Source organism: Arvicola amphibius, chromosome 3 (genome assembly GCF_903992535.2).
Source record: "Arvicola amphibius chromosome 3, mArvAmp1.2, whole genome shotgun sequence".
NCBI lineage: Eukaryota > Metazoa > Chordata > Mammalia > Rodentia > Cricetidae > Arvicola > Arvicola amphibius.
The window spans coordinates 35,466,447-35,481,381 of record NC_052049.1 but is presented as its reverse complement, the minus strand read 5'-3'; the positions used below and the strand labels follow the sequence as shown (position 1 = coordinate 35,481,381).

The window sequence follows — 14,935 nt, the reverse complement described above, 5'->3', positions numbered from 1 at the left end:
CCCAACACAAGTATAATTGGAGGAGCTACCATTATTGTGTTCTGTAGATGCCCTTTGAGGAGTGTGGATGGAAGCAGGATGGATATTTGATATTCATAAAGACAAAGACAGACTTTCCATTTTATTTAGAATGAAACCAGCGTGGTAGAAATAAATCATTAACACACATGAAAAAGAGCATGATTCCTTAACAAAATGAGTTTGTTGTTTTTGTTTTTAATTTTCTCTCAAATTCAGGCATTTATTTATTTACTGCTGCCTAGACAGCAGTAAACAAAATGAGTCCTTAAGACACAGAAATATGCCCCAGCTGTACCACAGGCTTCCTGCAGTCAGCTGCCTCTGCAGATGAAATTGATCTGCGAGCATATTTCACAACAAGAAGCAAGTGACTGGCAGATCTAAAAAGCCGTTTACAATCTCAGTTCGCACTGGGTGGGGCAAGCTGGCTTTTGATCCAACTCTGGTATTTCTTAGTCAATAGGGTGTAGATTCCAGGTTTGTTGGCAACGCCACATTTATAGCCCCCAGAGACGATGGCATGGAAGACACCTTTGCAGACCAAGGGGCCACCTGAATCTCCCTGGAAAAGAAAAATTGGCAGATATTTAGTGAGAAGCTGGTGAGGTTTCCTAAAGTCACTGTGTTCCTTAGTGTTATTAACAGTCTTTGGTTTCTCTGTGACTCAGAGCCCCCAACACAGCCTCTCATTCAGATTAAGCTTTCTGTGTCTGTCTGTCTGTCTTTCCTTGCTTCTCCCTGTGTTTGCATCTCTGTGTATAACCATGGATTGGTCTCTCTGCCCATTTTATGTCTCTGTTCTCTCTGCCCTACATCTATGTACATACCTCCCTTAGGTAATCACTGGCTTCTGGACTTTGCTAGTTAAAGAGCAGGTAGACATAGAGTTTGAAATTATCCACTGAAATAAAATAAAGCTCAAAATTGTGAATGTCAGTTTGACACCAGTGGGCTTAGAACCAAAGTTTTGTTGAGACCAGGAGGAAAGAAAAACCGAACACTGTAAATGGCGTGATGGAAGGAACTGTGTTGGGCTTCCCTTATCTTTTCCTGTTGTTTTGTTTTTAATTTGTCACTTGCACACATTTGAAGATGGCTCTGTGTATGTAACCCCCCGCCAACTGGGGGGATTTCAGAGGACCCACCCTAACAGAGCACACAACTGAATTCTGTCATAGAGGAGGTGGGATGGCCTTCTGGTCAAAGAGTTGGTCCTCAAATATGAGGACCAGTGTCTGCTGTTGGTCACATGGCAAAGTGCAGGACATTGTCAGGGCTAGTTAGAGTTGCTGACCTGGTTAGGAGAGTGGTGGTCTCAGGGAGTCTTTGAACCAACCCAGCAAGGCTTACTTTAGTAGAATGCAACTATTAAACTCTTATTTTTAAAAATCTGGGACCAGCGAGATATAGCTCAGATAGAGCTTGTTTGTCACCAAGTCTGATGGCCTGAGTTCTGCCCCAGGACCCACATGGAAAGAGGAAACTTCCCACAAATTGTCCTCTGGCCTACACATTTGTGCTATGGACTGCGTTTATGAGCCCACTCACATAATACATAAATAAATAAACACAATATAAAAATGGCTTTAAATTAGTAAGTCATCTATGCTGCTTATTAGTCCTCTAAAATGTGTACCCAATGTTTTCTCGCCATCTCTGTGCACAAAAATTCTGTGGTCTGAGGACTTATGTCCCCTCAATCATGAGGAGCAATCCAGTCTCCCAAGGGCTAGCAGCTGAGGTAGGGATTTGTGAGGTCATCAAGCAGGATTTCTCCCAAATGGGGTTAGAGCACTGACCAAAATCCCAGACTCCCTACCTCAGCCAGGTAAGGATGAAAAGAGACAATCTACGAAGCAGGATGTTTTCCTCATGAGACCCCAGATCCACTACTGTCTTGCTCTGGACTTTCCAACTCCCAGAACAGTGAAAAATACATTTCTGTGGGCATTTTATCTTAGAAGTCCACGTTATTTAAGAAATGCAAGCTGTACTTTTGAGCTTCGGCATATGCATCTTTTCAGTCTTCTCTAAGGATCACTTTAAAAAAATGGTCCTTTGAGGGTGGTAAGTTATCTTCTATTTATGTCCTCAGGGCTGGCAGACTTTCTAAGGATGGTAATGTCCTTCAGTGGACACCTGTTAAAATACAGCCAGATGTCTGACGGGACGAGCAAGTATTTAATGAGAGCAGCTTAATTGCTGGAGAAGTTCACACTGGTAGGTACGTAAGAGTAGGGGACCCTGCAAGAGTGGACAGTAAATTTCCAGAACTGTGGCCTCCTGGTCCCCATGCCTTCCCTCAGGGTCAGAAAATGCAGAAGTGCCCGCAGTTCATTGGTCTCCATAGTCGGAGGCACCACTTCGAATGAGAATGCTTGAAGTTGGCTGTTTTTAAATCTTTACTCTTTGAGGACATTGCCACCCAGCTCCCAAATAAGTACACACCGAGTCTTATTCTTACTTATGAACGCCCAGCTTTAGCTGGGCTTGTTTCTAGCTCGCTTTTCTTAAATTATCCCATCTACATTTTGCTTCTGGGTTTTTTTTTTTTTTTTTTTTTTTTTTTTTTTGGTTTTTCGAGACAGGGTTTCCCTGTTTGCTTCTGGGTTTTAATCTTTCTCTATTTCTGCATACCTTTTTTTCACTTCTTTCTTCATGGCCTGCAGTGTAGCTGGGTGGCTGTCTCCTGGAGTCCTCCTCTCCCTCTTTTTCTCCTTCCTCAATCCCTCTTCCCAGATTTTTCCTTCTATTTATTCTCTCTGCCTGCCAGTCCCACCTATCCTTTCTCCTGCTTCACTACTGGCTGTTCAGCCCCTTATTAGACCAATCAGGTGTTTTATACAGGCACAGTAACACAGCTTCACAGAGTTAAACAAATGCAACATAAAAGAATGCAGCAAATGTTTCACAGCATAAACAAACGTAACATACTTTAAAAAAACATTCCATGATGTTGGTGAGTCTTTCTATGTGTTGCTTTCATTGGTTAATTAATAAAGATACTGCTTGGTCAGAACATAGGTGGGTGGAGTAGGCAGAACAGAATGCTGGGAAGAAGGCAATGAGGCAGGGCCATGCTTCTTCTACCCAAGATAGACGGTGGTTAGACTCTTCCCGGTAAGCCACCCCCTCGTGGTGCTACACACATTAATAGAAATGGGTTAATCAAGATGTGAGAGTTAGCCAGTAAGAGGCTAGAGCTAATGGGCCAGGCAGTGTTTAAATGAATACAATTTGTGTGTTGTTATTTCGGGTGTAAAGCTAGCCATGCGGGAGCTGGGCAGGATGAAAAGCGGGCCTGATCGCCTTCTCACTACAATTCCACAACAGATGCTTACCTGGCAGGAATCCTTTTGGCCTTTGGCATCTCCTGCACATATCATGTCCCTGGTTATAACAGGTTTGTGGTTGTAATAGCTTTGGCTGTTGCAGCGTTTTCTGCTTATGATGGTAACAGTGACTTCTTGCAGGGTATCGGAGTTTTTTAACAGATCTGGGTTGGTGGCTCCCCAGCCGGTAACCTGGCATTTGGTTCCATTTCTAATATAGTTTTTGGATCTCAGTTGAAGCAGTTGGACATGCTTGTTGAGTTCTGCAGCAGTGTGAAGCTGAAAGATAGAAATCTGGGTAGACTATTCTTCCCCAGGGGTTTCTGCAACTAGATCCCATTTGACCGTGCATTGGGTGTGTGGTCCCTCTGCCTCAGGAAGGCATCTCTTCCCCTCGAATCTACTCTGGTGATGATTCTGCAGCTGCATTTTCAGCTGTTTTTCTCTGAATGTGATTTCCATTCTCCATGGAGCTCACTGATGTTTGGGGATGGGAGCATATACAGAGTAGGAGTTCCACCCAGTCTTGAGCAAACTGGCCTTTGCCCTGCCTTGGAGGGTTTTCTGCGGAATGGCATGTATAGGTCATGACTTTGTGGGCTGGGCTGCTTCCTGCTGGATAGGGCCCCTGAGTATGGTCTAGACTACATTTGGGTTGGACAAAGTATGGTCTAGACTAAGTTTTACCTCATTTCTGATTCCCCGAAGTCCCTTAATTGGCTCTGTTACATAAACAACTGTTGTAGTTTTCAGTCACTAATGTGAAAAGCGTTTGGGGGAAAAGCATTTCTTGGGGATCCTTGGGGCTGCTGACATGTTGCTCTTCCGCATAGGGAGCAGTCCCATTGGTTTCCCTGGCATAAACACGTCTCTAATGCATTTGTGGTTTTTGTTTTCCATTCAGGGGAGTATATGGGGTAACTTGAGCTTTCATAGAACATTTCAGTTACCTCAAACACAGGGAGGTGCTGCCAAAATGCTTTCATGTAGTTGATTAACGGAATGATCTTATATGAGAATATCAAAGAGACTGAGGGAGGCAAATCTACCTACCTTTATTAGCATGATGTCATGTGATATGAAACCCGACCGAGATCTTGAGAATGGGATGAGTTTTTTAATCTCCAATGTTTGTTTTGTGGGCTCATTCTTTGAAAGAGAATGTGCTCCTAAGACCACTGTGGGAGAGTGGCCTCTAGGAAACCTAAAAGAGCAAAGGAATTGGAGGTAACACAATGATGTGCAAACCCAACAGTCAAAGCGGGAAATGGTGGAGGTTACACGCATGAAAGACCAAGGACAGAGTGCAAGGAGACCTGCTTAGGGCCAGGTGAAGGGACGGAGGCCCTGGTGGATCTCATCACATATCTCTGGCTTCTCTGTCAGTGTGCTCCATTCCTAGAGCTGCTGCATCTTTCCAACAGCGTGTTTAGGTAAATAAGGTGAGGCCTCGGGTACCTGCTGGCTCATCTGTTCATAGATTCATTCTAGGAAGCCTGGGCCTATTACAGATCAAGCAAATACATGTGAGTACATTCATAGCCAATGATGAAAATAGAACCGATTTTGTTTGGGGCGTTTTGGCTGCATGTTGCAACCATTTGTGTATTACAGATATTTCCTGTTGTAGTGTATTTATGAAAGCCATTTCAAATAATTTTTTTAGAACAAGGATGTGCTAAAAATGCCCTAGAGGTGTAGCTCAGTGGTAGAGCCCTTGCCCACCTTGCACAAGGTCCTGTATTCAAGCTTTTGTGCACACACACACATACACACACAAACACACACACAGACACCAATAAAAACAATCAACCAACCAACCAAAAACAAGGAAAAAACAAAGAAAAGAAAAGAAAAGAAAAGAAAAGAAAGAAATATGTCAGTGCAATTTCCATCATGCGGGGGGGGGGGCGCAGAGGCAGAATTATTACATATTACACATTTCTATATAATCCAACTGGGTTACATAGAAAAGCCTTGTCTTAAAAACTAAAGAAAAATTTGTATTTATTTGTGATAAAACTCCATCTTTTCTACTAGAAAAAGAGATCAAGGCAGGATACAGCAGAAACACATACACTTAAACACACAAATTTGTGTTCCTAAAAATCAAGAAGAACACAGGAACCTAAAAGGAATGAAAGGAGTGGCTGTGTAGGTCCCAAGGACCCGCAAGGCAGTGGGGAGCGTTCGCAGGTGGCAGACCTATGGCTGCCTGGAATTACTACTTCTAAAAAGAGCTTATTTTGGGAATCCCAGCTCTATTTGCTGAAAGTTTGCCTATTGCGAAATCAGAATGGGGATGGAATTTCTCAGAGGACACGGATTAGATTTCCTTGGATGGATTCAAACTCAAATCCAACTTGCCCACTAAACCCCAAAGCTCTGGAGGGAGAGGAAGGTACAAAATCCCCAGGACCTCTGCTGAGACCAGAGAGTGGGTGTGTCTGTAAACAGCACTCCCAAGGACAGTTGTGAGGTACCAGCACCTCTGAGGAAGGTAGATGCTGGTGAAGGATCTGACTGAGATTTCCAGGGCTCTCTCGTCTTTCACCCCGGTCCTCCACTAGCTGCTGACTTTGAAGTGTTAGAGCTATTTTTGTCTCCACTGCGACAGGCTAATAAGCCCCGTGCAGATCAATATGCTCTCTGGATTTTCAGTTGCGATCGGTCCCATCACGGTCAAATCTTCTGCCCATAGAGTAAATGAAGTTACCTGAGTTCTAGGATTCTACCTCTTTAAAATCTTTTTCTTAAAAAAAAATCAGACAGACAGACCGACACACACACACACACACACACACACACAATGTGTATGTACTATGGTGTGTGCATAGAGGTCTTTCAAGACTTAGCTCTCTCCTTCCACCACGTGGGTCCCAGGGATCCGCTTCAGGTCAGGCTTGGTAAGTGTCTTTTCCTTACTGAGCCATCTCTCTGGACTCCGTGTCTTTATCTGTGTCTAGATGTGAATTCCCACAAGAGAAACCTAGTACCGGGCTCACTCATTTGCACATCACAGGGGTTTTTCAAGAGCGGCCTTTAGCACCTGGAGGTACTTGTATGCAGTTTCCTGAGTCCCACCCTGGCTGCTCCGTCATGGAACTGCAGAGTAGAACCCTGGTATTGCTTGTCATACATTCTTCTCTTTCACAGTCTGCCCAAGATGGCTGCCAAGACTGCCTCAGTGGAGCCCCACTGTGCCCTCCTCGGTTTTAAAGCCACTGGGCCACACAGCCCTCATGGATCCTCTACCTGGTTCAAAGGGACCCATCTCACACATAGAGGATGCAGGAGCCAGGAGCAGGGCTCGTGTCCCAAGTCTAGTGCTCTTCCCTGAGCTCTTCTTTTGCCTTGTATCCGGCTTCCTTTGTCTTGCTTCTTAGGCCAGCCTGTCTTGATGCTAAGCAGAGACTGTTTCAGCCAGCTCCTGAGGTCTGGCATCAAAGGCAGGGTTTCTATTTCTTGGAGTCTCTCTTGGCTCAGATAGAGAAAAGCCGCTGGCTGTCAGAAAGCAGAAATATTCCCAGTCCTAGCCATCCACACAAGTGGGCCATCATGTTTACTGCTTGGTTATTACCATGGAAGGCTGCAAGGACAATATAACAATCCTTGGCAACATGTGTTAAAGCATAAGCTATTCTTCCTCTACTTCCTTCACTGGAACAGCAGCCCAGTGAGGTGGGTGAGAAGACCATCCTCATTTTATAGACGAGGAAGTTGGGGTTCAGGTAAATTAAGAATGTATTAGGTGGAGCCTCTGGGATGCACATCCAAGCAGGATTAGAACTCTTGGTGTGGGCTGGGGATGTAGCTCAGTGGTGGTAGAGCACTAGCCTAGCAGGCACGAGCCCTCAGGTTCAAATCCTCCTGCACCGCACAAACAAAACCAAAACCAGTTCCATTGGTTTGCCTCTGCAGCTTGGTGGTGCACAGCTGTGTGAAAGAGGCTGTGGAGGATTCCACCTGATAACGTCTTTAGGCACGTGAGAGGGAGAAAAAAGGGTCCAGGGAGCAAAGAGGGTAAAAAGAGCCAAAAGTTTTCTCCTGATGATTTAAAACAAAAGTAGACAATTCAAGAGTATTTTTTTAAATGTATTTCCTTCACTTTTCTTTCTTTCTTTGTAGATAGGCTCTTCCTGGGTGCTCCAAGCCAGCCTCAAACCAGCAATCCTCCTGCCCTGGCCTTCAGAGTGCCACCATACCCGGTATCCGTTTCCTTCTAGGTTTGATGGGTTAGCTGCCAAGGCACGAAGGAAGACTGGAGTAGACGGGTGTTGAGAGGGAGCCTTCCTCCCAGATTTGCCTCTCCCTGTCACTGTGCCGAAAGGAAGGGCTGGCCTAGTCAACTGTTCCCCCAGGAGCCTCGTGAGCACATTTGTGGGAAGCCACCATTGAACTATTTCATAAATATTTTGAATTTCATAAGTCTTAATATTTTTCCAAGCACTGATCTGCCTACGTTTTTACACCCAAATGTCCCCTGGAGGAAATTCGATCCACATACTTAGGAGTCATTTATATGCCAGCCATTTAAAATGATACTTAGCAAGATTTCTTTTAAACTCCAAGACCTCTCTTCAGTTCTCCCTCAACCTCCCCTCCTTCCTTCTCTCCCTTCCCCTTCTATTATTTATTATTGTTATTATTATTGTTATTGTTGTTGTTATTTTAAACAATCTCTTCCCCCCCAATTTGGGATACACTTTTCTTGAGTTAAACCCATTAGGCAAATTTTCAGGTTTAACTTAGTACCATCTACCTTCATCTATCTTCCTGCTGTGACTTCACACGCCATGCACCGGGTCTCACGCTTAGCCCCCAGTACAAACCCTCTCTTTATTTCCCCTTCCCACCAGCATCTATTGAACAGTCTACCTTCAGCTCCTTGTCTGACGAGCTGTGAGTGACCACCAGAAGCCTATCTGGAGAGGAACAAACCTCGCCTTGAGTGAGATTTTCTAGTAATGTGGGAAGCAGGACAGAAGGAGGGGTGCATGGGTGAGTAAGGATATGAAACTGGAATCCAGCAACTTTCTCTTTAGAAACCGTGTCTTTCCGCTATTTTCAGGCCCTGGAGCTTCTAGCAGGGTTCCATCAAAAGGCAGCAACTAGACAATATCATCAAAGCAGGGAGTCAAGAGAGTTCAGTTGTTCTGTCTAGATGGTGTTGATGTCTAGATAGCAATTTTTGGAATCTAAGATAGATTTTTTTTTTTTTGAGACAGTGTCTATCTATCCCTGGTTGCTATGAAGCTCAGCAGGTAGACCAGGCTGGCCTTGAACTCAGACAGATATGATCGCCTGCCTCTGCCTCCTGAGTGCCGGGATTAAAGGTGTGTGCCACCATGCCCAGCTAACTTTTTGTTATTAGATTTCTTTATTTTATTTTATGTTTGAGTGTTTTGCTTGTATGTATGTCTGAGTGCCACATGCAAGCTTGGTGCCCACAGAGATCAGAAGAAGGCATTGGACCCCGGAACTAGAGTTAACAGATGGTTGTGAGCCACCATGTGGGTGCTGGGAAGCAAACCCTGTATTTCCTCAAGAGCAGCAGGTGCTTGTAAGCACTGAGCCATTTCTCTAGTCCCTAAGACATATTCTTAAGTGAAGGGCTATTGTGTTTTAAGGAAAAGAGAAGGTGATCAGGGATCCAGGCGAGAAGCTTAAAGAAACAAATATGCAAACAGAAGAAATGAAATCAGAAAACTCAAGCGAGCACCATCAGCTCCCTACCGACTGTCTCCACAACATCCCAAGACAGATTTTATACTTCATCTTAAACTGAAGGGATCTGGGGGTGGGGTGCTATCCTCTATGGTCAGAAAAGCTTCCCTTTAAATATCCCCATCCCTGCTGACCTGCTCCGGATCACTTTTTAGAAACCCTCTATAATTGTCCCCCCCAAGGGAAGTTGCTGTCTCTTATTGTTGTGATTTCCAAAGAGTGGTCCTCAGATGTCTAGGGTAAAGCATAAGGCTGAAGAACTAGAGAATCTGCAAATCCTTTGCCAATACTCACAGTGTTGTCTGCAATATATCTGTGCTTACCAAAAATGTCAAATATTCTGAAATATCTAAATAAAAAACACCAATTCTCAAAACCCCATGAAACAGGATATGGTAACCTCCCCTTGGACACAGGCTTCCCTTCAGCAATTTCAGTTGCTTGTGGTCAACTGCTGTTGAACACTACATGGAACATTCCAGAGATAAGCAGTACATACATTCTAAATTACTTACTAGAGTAGATCGTTTTAATCATTCTCTTTTATGGCCATCTTACTGCTCTTAATTCCTGGAGTAAGCTTTGTCTAACGCGAGTCGTTCTTCGTAGTCACGGAGAGCCACACACACGGAAAAGCATGGGGACTCACCAAGAGTAGCAGTGGGCTGCTGTTAGCACCCACTGCGGATGAATCAGGGCTCCCCCACAGATGTGACGGCCGCGGTACTGGATGGAAGCCATAAACGGCCTGGAATGTGGCGGTACTTCTCTCCCTCCAATAATCTCAGTGTGGAAGCCTGTAAAAGTGAGCCGAGAGATTCCACATGGTCCAGCAGTGGCATCCAAGCCTTCAGACAGCAGGCACTGTTGTCACGATACTCTCTTTCGAGACCAATAAAACAGCAGCGCTACCCAATAGTCGCTATACCTTGCCGGGCTAGCAGGTGAGAAGGAAAAGACTTTACATTGTTAACAGCGTAATCACTAGAGCGTCATACCATGTTCACATGATATCATGTTCACGTGGCAGGAGCAGGAGATACTTACACTCTGAGCACAGATAAACCCCAGCAGTCATCAGGACAAACAGAGCAAATGAAGAAAGCCTCATAATTACGATGCTTCAGCGTTGAGGAGCACAGAGGAACTGCTTTGCTCTGCGACCGATGAAGAAGATGCTGAAGAGGGTTGGGTTTTTTCTCTCTTTCTTACTTTCCTTTTCTCTTACAAGCTTCTCACCTCACATGCTCCAGAGGTTAGAGCTTTCACACCCAAGTTTTCAGAGTAACTATCAGTTTGGGGAGTTTCAGGTCTGTGCTGCCAGTGTGCCGTGAAGAACTCGTTCCGGATGCGCGTTCTTGGCACAAACGGTGAAAGAACAGAAAATACCCAGGCTGCTAAGACCCCAGTGCACTGTAGACAGTTTAAAGATGGTTCTTGCTCTAAATCAGTCGTTCTCAACCTGTGGATCATGATCCCTTTGAGGTCACATATCGGATATTTACATTAGGACTCCTAACAGTAGAAAAGTACAGTTCTCAAGTATCAGTGAAATAATTGTATGGTGTGTGTGTGTGGGGGGGGGGATCACCACAACACAAAGAACTGTATTGAAGGGTCACAGCACTGGGAAGGTTGAGAACCACTGCCCTAGAGCAATACTGCTGTTTCCCCTGGCATGAGATGGTGCTCACCATGCTTAATCCCTCTCACTTTTCATTTGTGTATAGATTTATGGTGGAGACGCGGAGCCTCACACAGATCCTAGTGGCTCTATGGTGCAGCTTAGCTGCAGCCTGAACATTATCTGAAGAACCCACACGTTTCCCAGCAAGCACAGCCCTTGTCTTGCCGTTCTTTAAATGTGACCAGAGTTGGTTAGTTTTACTTACATTTTTTGGAGATTTAATCATGTTACTAAAGGAGAATATTGGCAACACGGTTTTTTTTTTTATTATTCAAATTCTCTTTGACTTAATTTTAATTGAAAATGACCACATGTTTCTCCAGGGCCTTAATAATGTATTTTAAAAGGCAAGAGCTGTATTTTGTTATTCTTCCCAGGAAGAGATGACAATGCATTGCCAGGCCTTTTAGTGGACATTATATTGATCAGACTCAGGATTCTGTCCACAATGAAAACGCAAGTCCATGCAGGACAAAGTAGGTGCAAATATACATAGATAGACTAGGCTCAGGAGCCCTAATATTTTCCAGAAACTCTTACCAAAACTTGCATAGTTTTTAGTTGTTTTTTAAAAAAGATTTATAAAATCTGTCTTCTATTTTTAAAAAAAAAAAAACCCAAAACTGTCATGCTTGGTAGATGGCAAGAGAATCCTTCATTTTTGTTTTTCTTTGACAGGAAAGCAGAAAAAAATTACTATCAACTATACAGCATAATTTAATGATACATAAGTTGAATGTCTTATCTCCAAAATTCTCTCTACATGATCATTTGCATCTTCATGTCTATATCTGTGAGGAAGGCAGGGCGGAAATTGTATTTAAGCTACAGTCGAAGACATAAGCCCAGAGAGGTTCATTTGTCCAAGTCCACAGCGTTGGGACCGAGCTAAATCTCACCCCTCGCCTGCAGTAGCATGGATGTTAAGAAGCATAAGTCAAAACACAGCACCAGAGAGCTTAGTGTGGCATTTTCATTATACAGGGGTGCAGCCACAGCAAAGCCGTCCAAATGCTGAACAAAGCAAACAAGTCATAAGGGACTTCCTGCTAGGGAGAGCAAAAGGTGAGAAAAGCCACAATGTTACCTAACTGAACCTGTTAGCACCCCCTCGAATGCCCCGTGAACTGTCAAGCGATCTCTGTTAAACAGAGCCCTTGTGTGCCGTCTTTCCATGTTGCCCGTAGGCATGATCATAACTGTTCTCTCAGGTAATGATGCTGGGAGCAGAAGGCGAGTGGATGTAACAGTGATTTGAACGTAAGGAAGAGGTAAACGGTAAAGAGCAGATTTAGGATGGCGTGGTTGAAACGTCACGCCTGGCTTACGTCTCTATAGTAAGGACACACAACTGCATAGCTTTTATTGAAGATAGCTGACCACTTTCAGCTGTATTTCCAGGGAGGTGGCTGCCCTTTATCCTGTTTTATGGATGGAGAAACTGAAGCCGAGACTGTCTAGATTGCCCAGCTCACAGATTGCTCCTAAACCCTATGTGCTGGCTTCATACTTCACGTTTCCTTCAAGTGAACCACACTGTCTGCCCTGCTCCCTCTGAGAAGCCCCTGGCTTAGACACTTCAGGAGGCAGGCTGGCCGTGCAGAAGGGAAAAAGGATTTGGTCTTGCGCACCGCAATTAGACATGGGTGAGATTTAGTTCAATTGCGAAGATCAGCTCATAACTCTTTCTTGTAGTTGACCTGTAATTCTGAGAATTGTGTTGGTTTAAAATAATGAGTTTCTGGGTTTTGGCTTTAGACCCCTGCACTGGTTAATAGTATCATTTGTTATCATATTTGGGATCCTGAGTTTGAAGACAGCGGTCTGTGTAATACAATGAACTGGGTCATCGCATTGATTTCTGGGTGTTGGGTCTGCTGCGGGGAGAGCTGTGTTTGCTTTGGATAGCTCTTACAGCAGCTGGACTAGTCTGAGCAAGTGCACGGTGCTCAGCCTGTGGCTGGCTCTTCATGTTGCATCCGGGCCTTGCGGGCCTCTGCTGTGTTGTGTAGCTGTCACTGTGAGCCGCAGTGAGAGATGTTTTTTGACACTCCTGCCTTTTAGGGGAACCCGATAGACCAGCTGTCCTGATTGTCCCTCTGGGGCTGTCTTTCATAGCCCAGGCACCTGTGTGCAGACTCATAAGCCACACTCTTTAGGGGCTGAGTCACTTGAAGAGTAGCTGCAAACTTGTGCCAGTCTGAGACCTGTTGGTGACTCATTAGCAGATAGACAAAGACAGAAACTGAAAATGAGTATTTGGAAAATTACAGCAATTCAAATGGGCTCTATAATAATTTTTAAATGAAACATAATTTGTTGAATTTAATAATGTTAGGCAAGTCTTTTATATACCTTTGTTATTTGATTAATTGCTTCATTCATTTGTATTGTATAGAAGTGTTAGTCTCTGATGGACCGAAAGTAAAAACATGTTAAGAACACACACACACACTCTCTCTCTCTCTCTCTCTCTCTCTCTCTCTCTCAGCCTTCCCCAGTGTAGGAAGCACAAAGAAGCACTGAAGACACGACTCTGGAGTAGAAGAGTGTCCAGCCTTTCTCACTGATTCCCTTTCTGTGTCTTTTGCAAAGTTGATTGAAAAAGATTTATTTTCGTTTTTATTCTGTGGATTTGTATCTGTCTATGTGAGAGGTAGGTGCCTGTGAGTGCAGGGACTGGAGGAGGCAGAAGAGGCTGCTAGATCCCCTGGAGCTCGAGTCTCCTGATGTGGATGCTGGGAACTGAACTTGGGCCCCTGTAAGAGCAGAAAGCTTCCTAACAGTTGGGCCATCTCTGGAGCCCCATTTTAAAAATTACTTTAAATTACATTTGTTTGTTTGTTTGTTTAGATTGTGTGTGTGTGTGTGTGTGTGTGTGTGTGTGTGTGCAGCCACGTGTGGAATGATATATGTGTGGAGGTCAGAGGACAACTTGTGGGAGTTAATTCTTTCCTTCCACCATCCAGAAATTGAACTCTTGTCGGGTTGTCAGGACTGGTTGCAAGAACCTTTACCCACTGAGTCATTTACAGCTCCCAACACACACACTTCAGCCTCTTTTGAAAGAATGTCTCATCACTATGGTGTCCAAGACTTTGTGGCCCTCCCAGCCTTAGATACCTGAGATTAGCCTTTGGGAGTCTTTTGTTGAGTCCCCCTCTTCCGAGCCCACCTTCACTGGGGGTTTGATTTCTGTTTGGAAATAGTTTAACTAATTTGATAAGTGAATCTGCTAGCAATTGTGGTGAAACTATTTGGCAATTGGATTTGGGAGAAACATTGGGGTGCTATATACAATATGATGTTGAAAGGTCCAAAGGATGTGTAAATCCTATAGCAGGTGACAGCCAGCTTACTCTTACAAGGTCCTTAAAAATGAATGATCTTAATAACAATTGCAAAAAGAAAAAACCAAACCAAAACAAAAACCCAGGGCACCCTTAGCATCAGAACGGTGCTTAGCATAAATCTTTGCAGAGAAGCGGGAGACTGGATTGGGGCTTTTTCTCAAGCTGTTAGATGCGAACACTTTGGAAGACTGCAAAGTGCTTTCTCTGGGGTAATGATGGTGATGAAAGTGGGAACAAAATTAATTTGTTTTACCTTTCTCTACTTCAACTTTCCATCAGAACACATTTTGCATTATTAATTCTTTTTATTTAATACTGAGAATATTTTTGAATTCCCCACTGAGTTAAGAAGAACAAGGAACAGCTTAGCACCTTCCACTTTCAGTCCTTCCCAAGTCACGTATAACCTAATAGTGAAGATGAGCACTTCTCCGAGGTCTTCACTTAAGCAAAGGCCACAGACAAATAGGACCTCAAGGCAAAATGGGCTGCCTGCTGGAGAGGCCTGTCTGTTTGTCCAGCATCTCCCTAGTCCTTTCTCCAGCCTTCAAGCCGCTATTTTGTGATTCCTCTTTCTTTTCTTCAGGGTGGCCTTGGATTCCATTGTGTGAGTTCAAATGTTATGGGAGAGATAGGGAAAGTCCCACAGAGGGTGGTCCCTATGATGTCACTGGACCCAAGGCAGGTCATTCACACTGTCTGCAATGTTTTTCCTAAAAGATTTACACATGTGAGAATCCTGTCAGGAGGGATGACTGCCAAAGGAAGGTCAACAGCCTTGACCGCTCATCCAAAGTCTACTTTTACTGGAACAC

At 44.2% G+C, this 14,935-nt stretch overlaps 1 protein-coding gene across 1 annotated transcript; it reads right to left on the bottom strand.

Moving 5' to 3' along the window:
* Nucleotides 1-234: 234 nt before the first annotated feature.
* On the bottom strand, nucleotides 235-10,259 carry Gzmk (granzyme K). The gene is made up of 5 exons (XM_038322956.1): nucleotides 10,128-10,259; nucleotides 9,730-9,877; nucleotides 4,407-4,557; nucleotides 3,363-3,632; nucleotides 235-583 (listed from the first exon to the last, which is right to left on the bottom strand). Exons 1-5 carry the CDS (start codon nucleotides 10,189-10,191, stop codon nucleotides 422-424), a joined length of 795 nt encoding a protein of 264 aa, XP_038178884.1. The 5' UTR covers nucleotides 10,192-10,259; the 3' UTR covers nucleotides 235-421.
* Nucleotides 10,260-14,935: the final 4,676 nt, after the last annotated feature.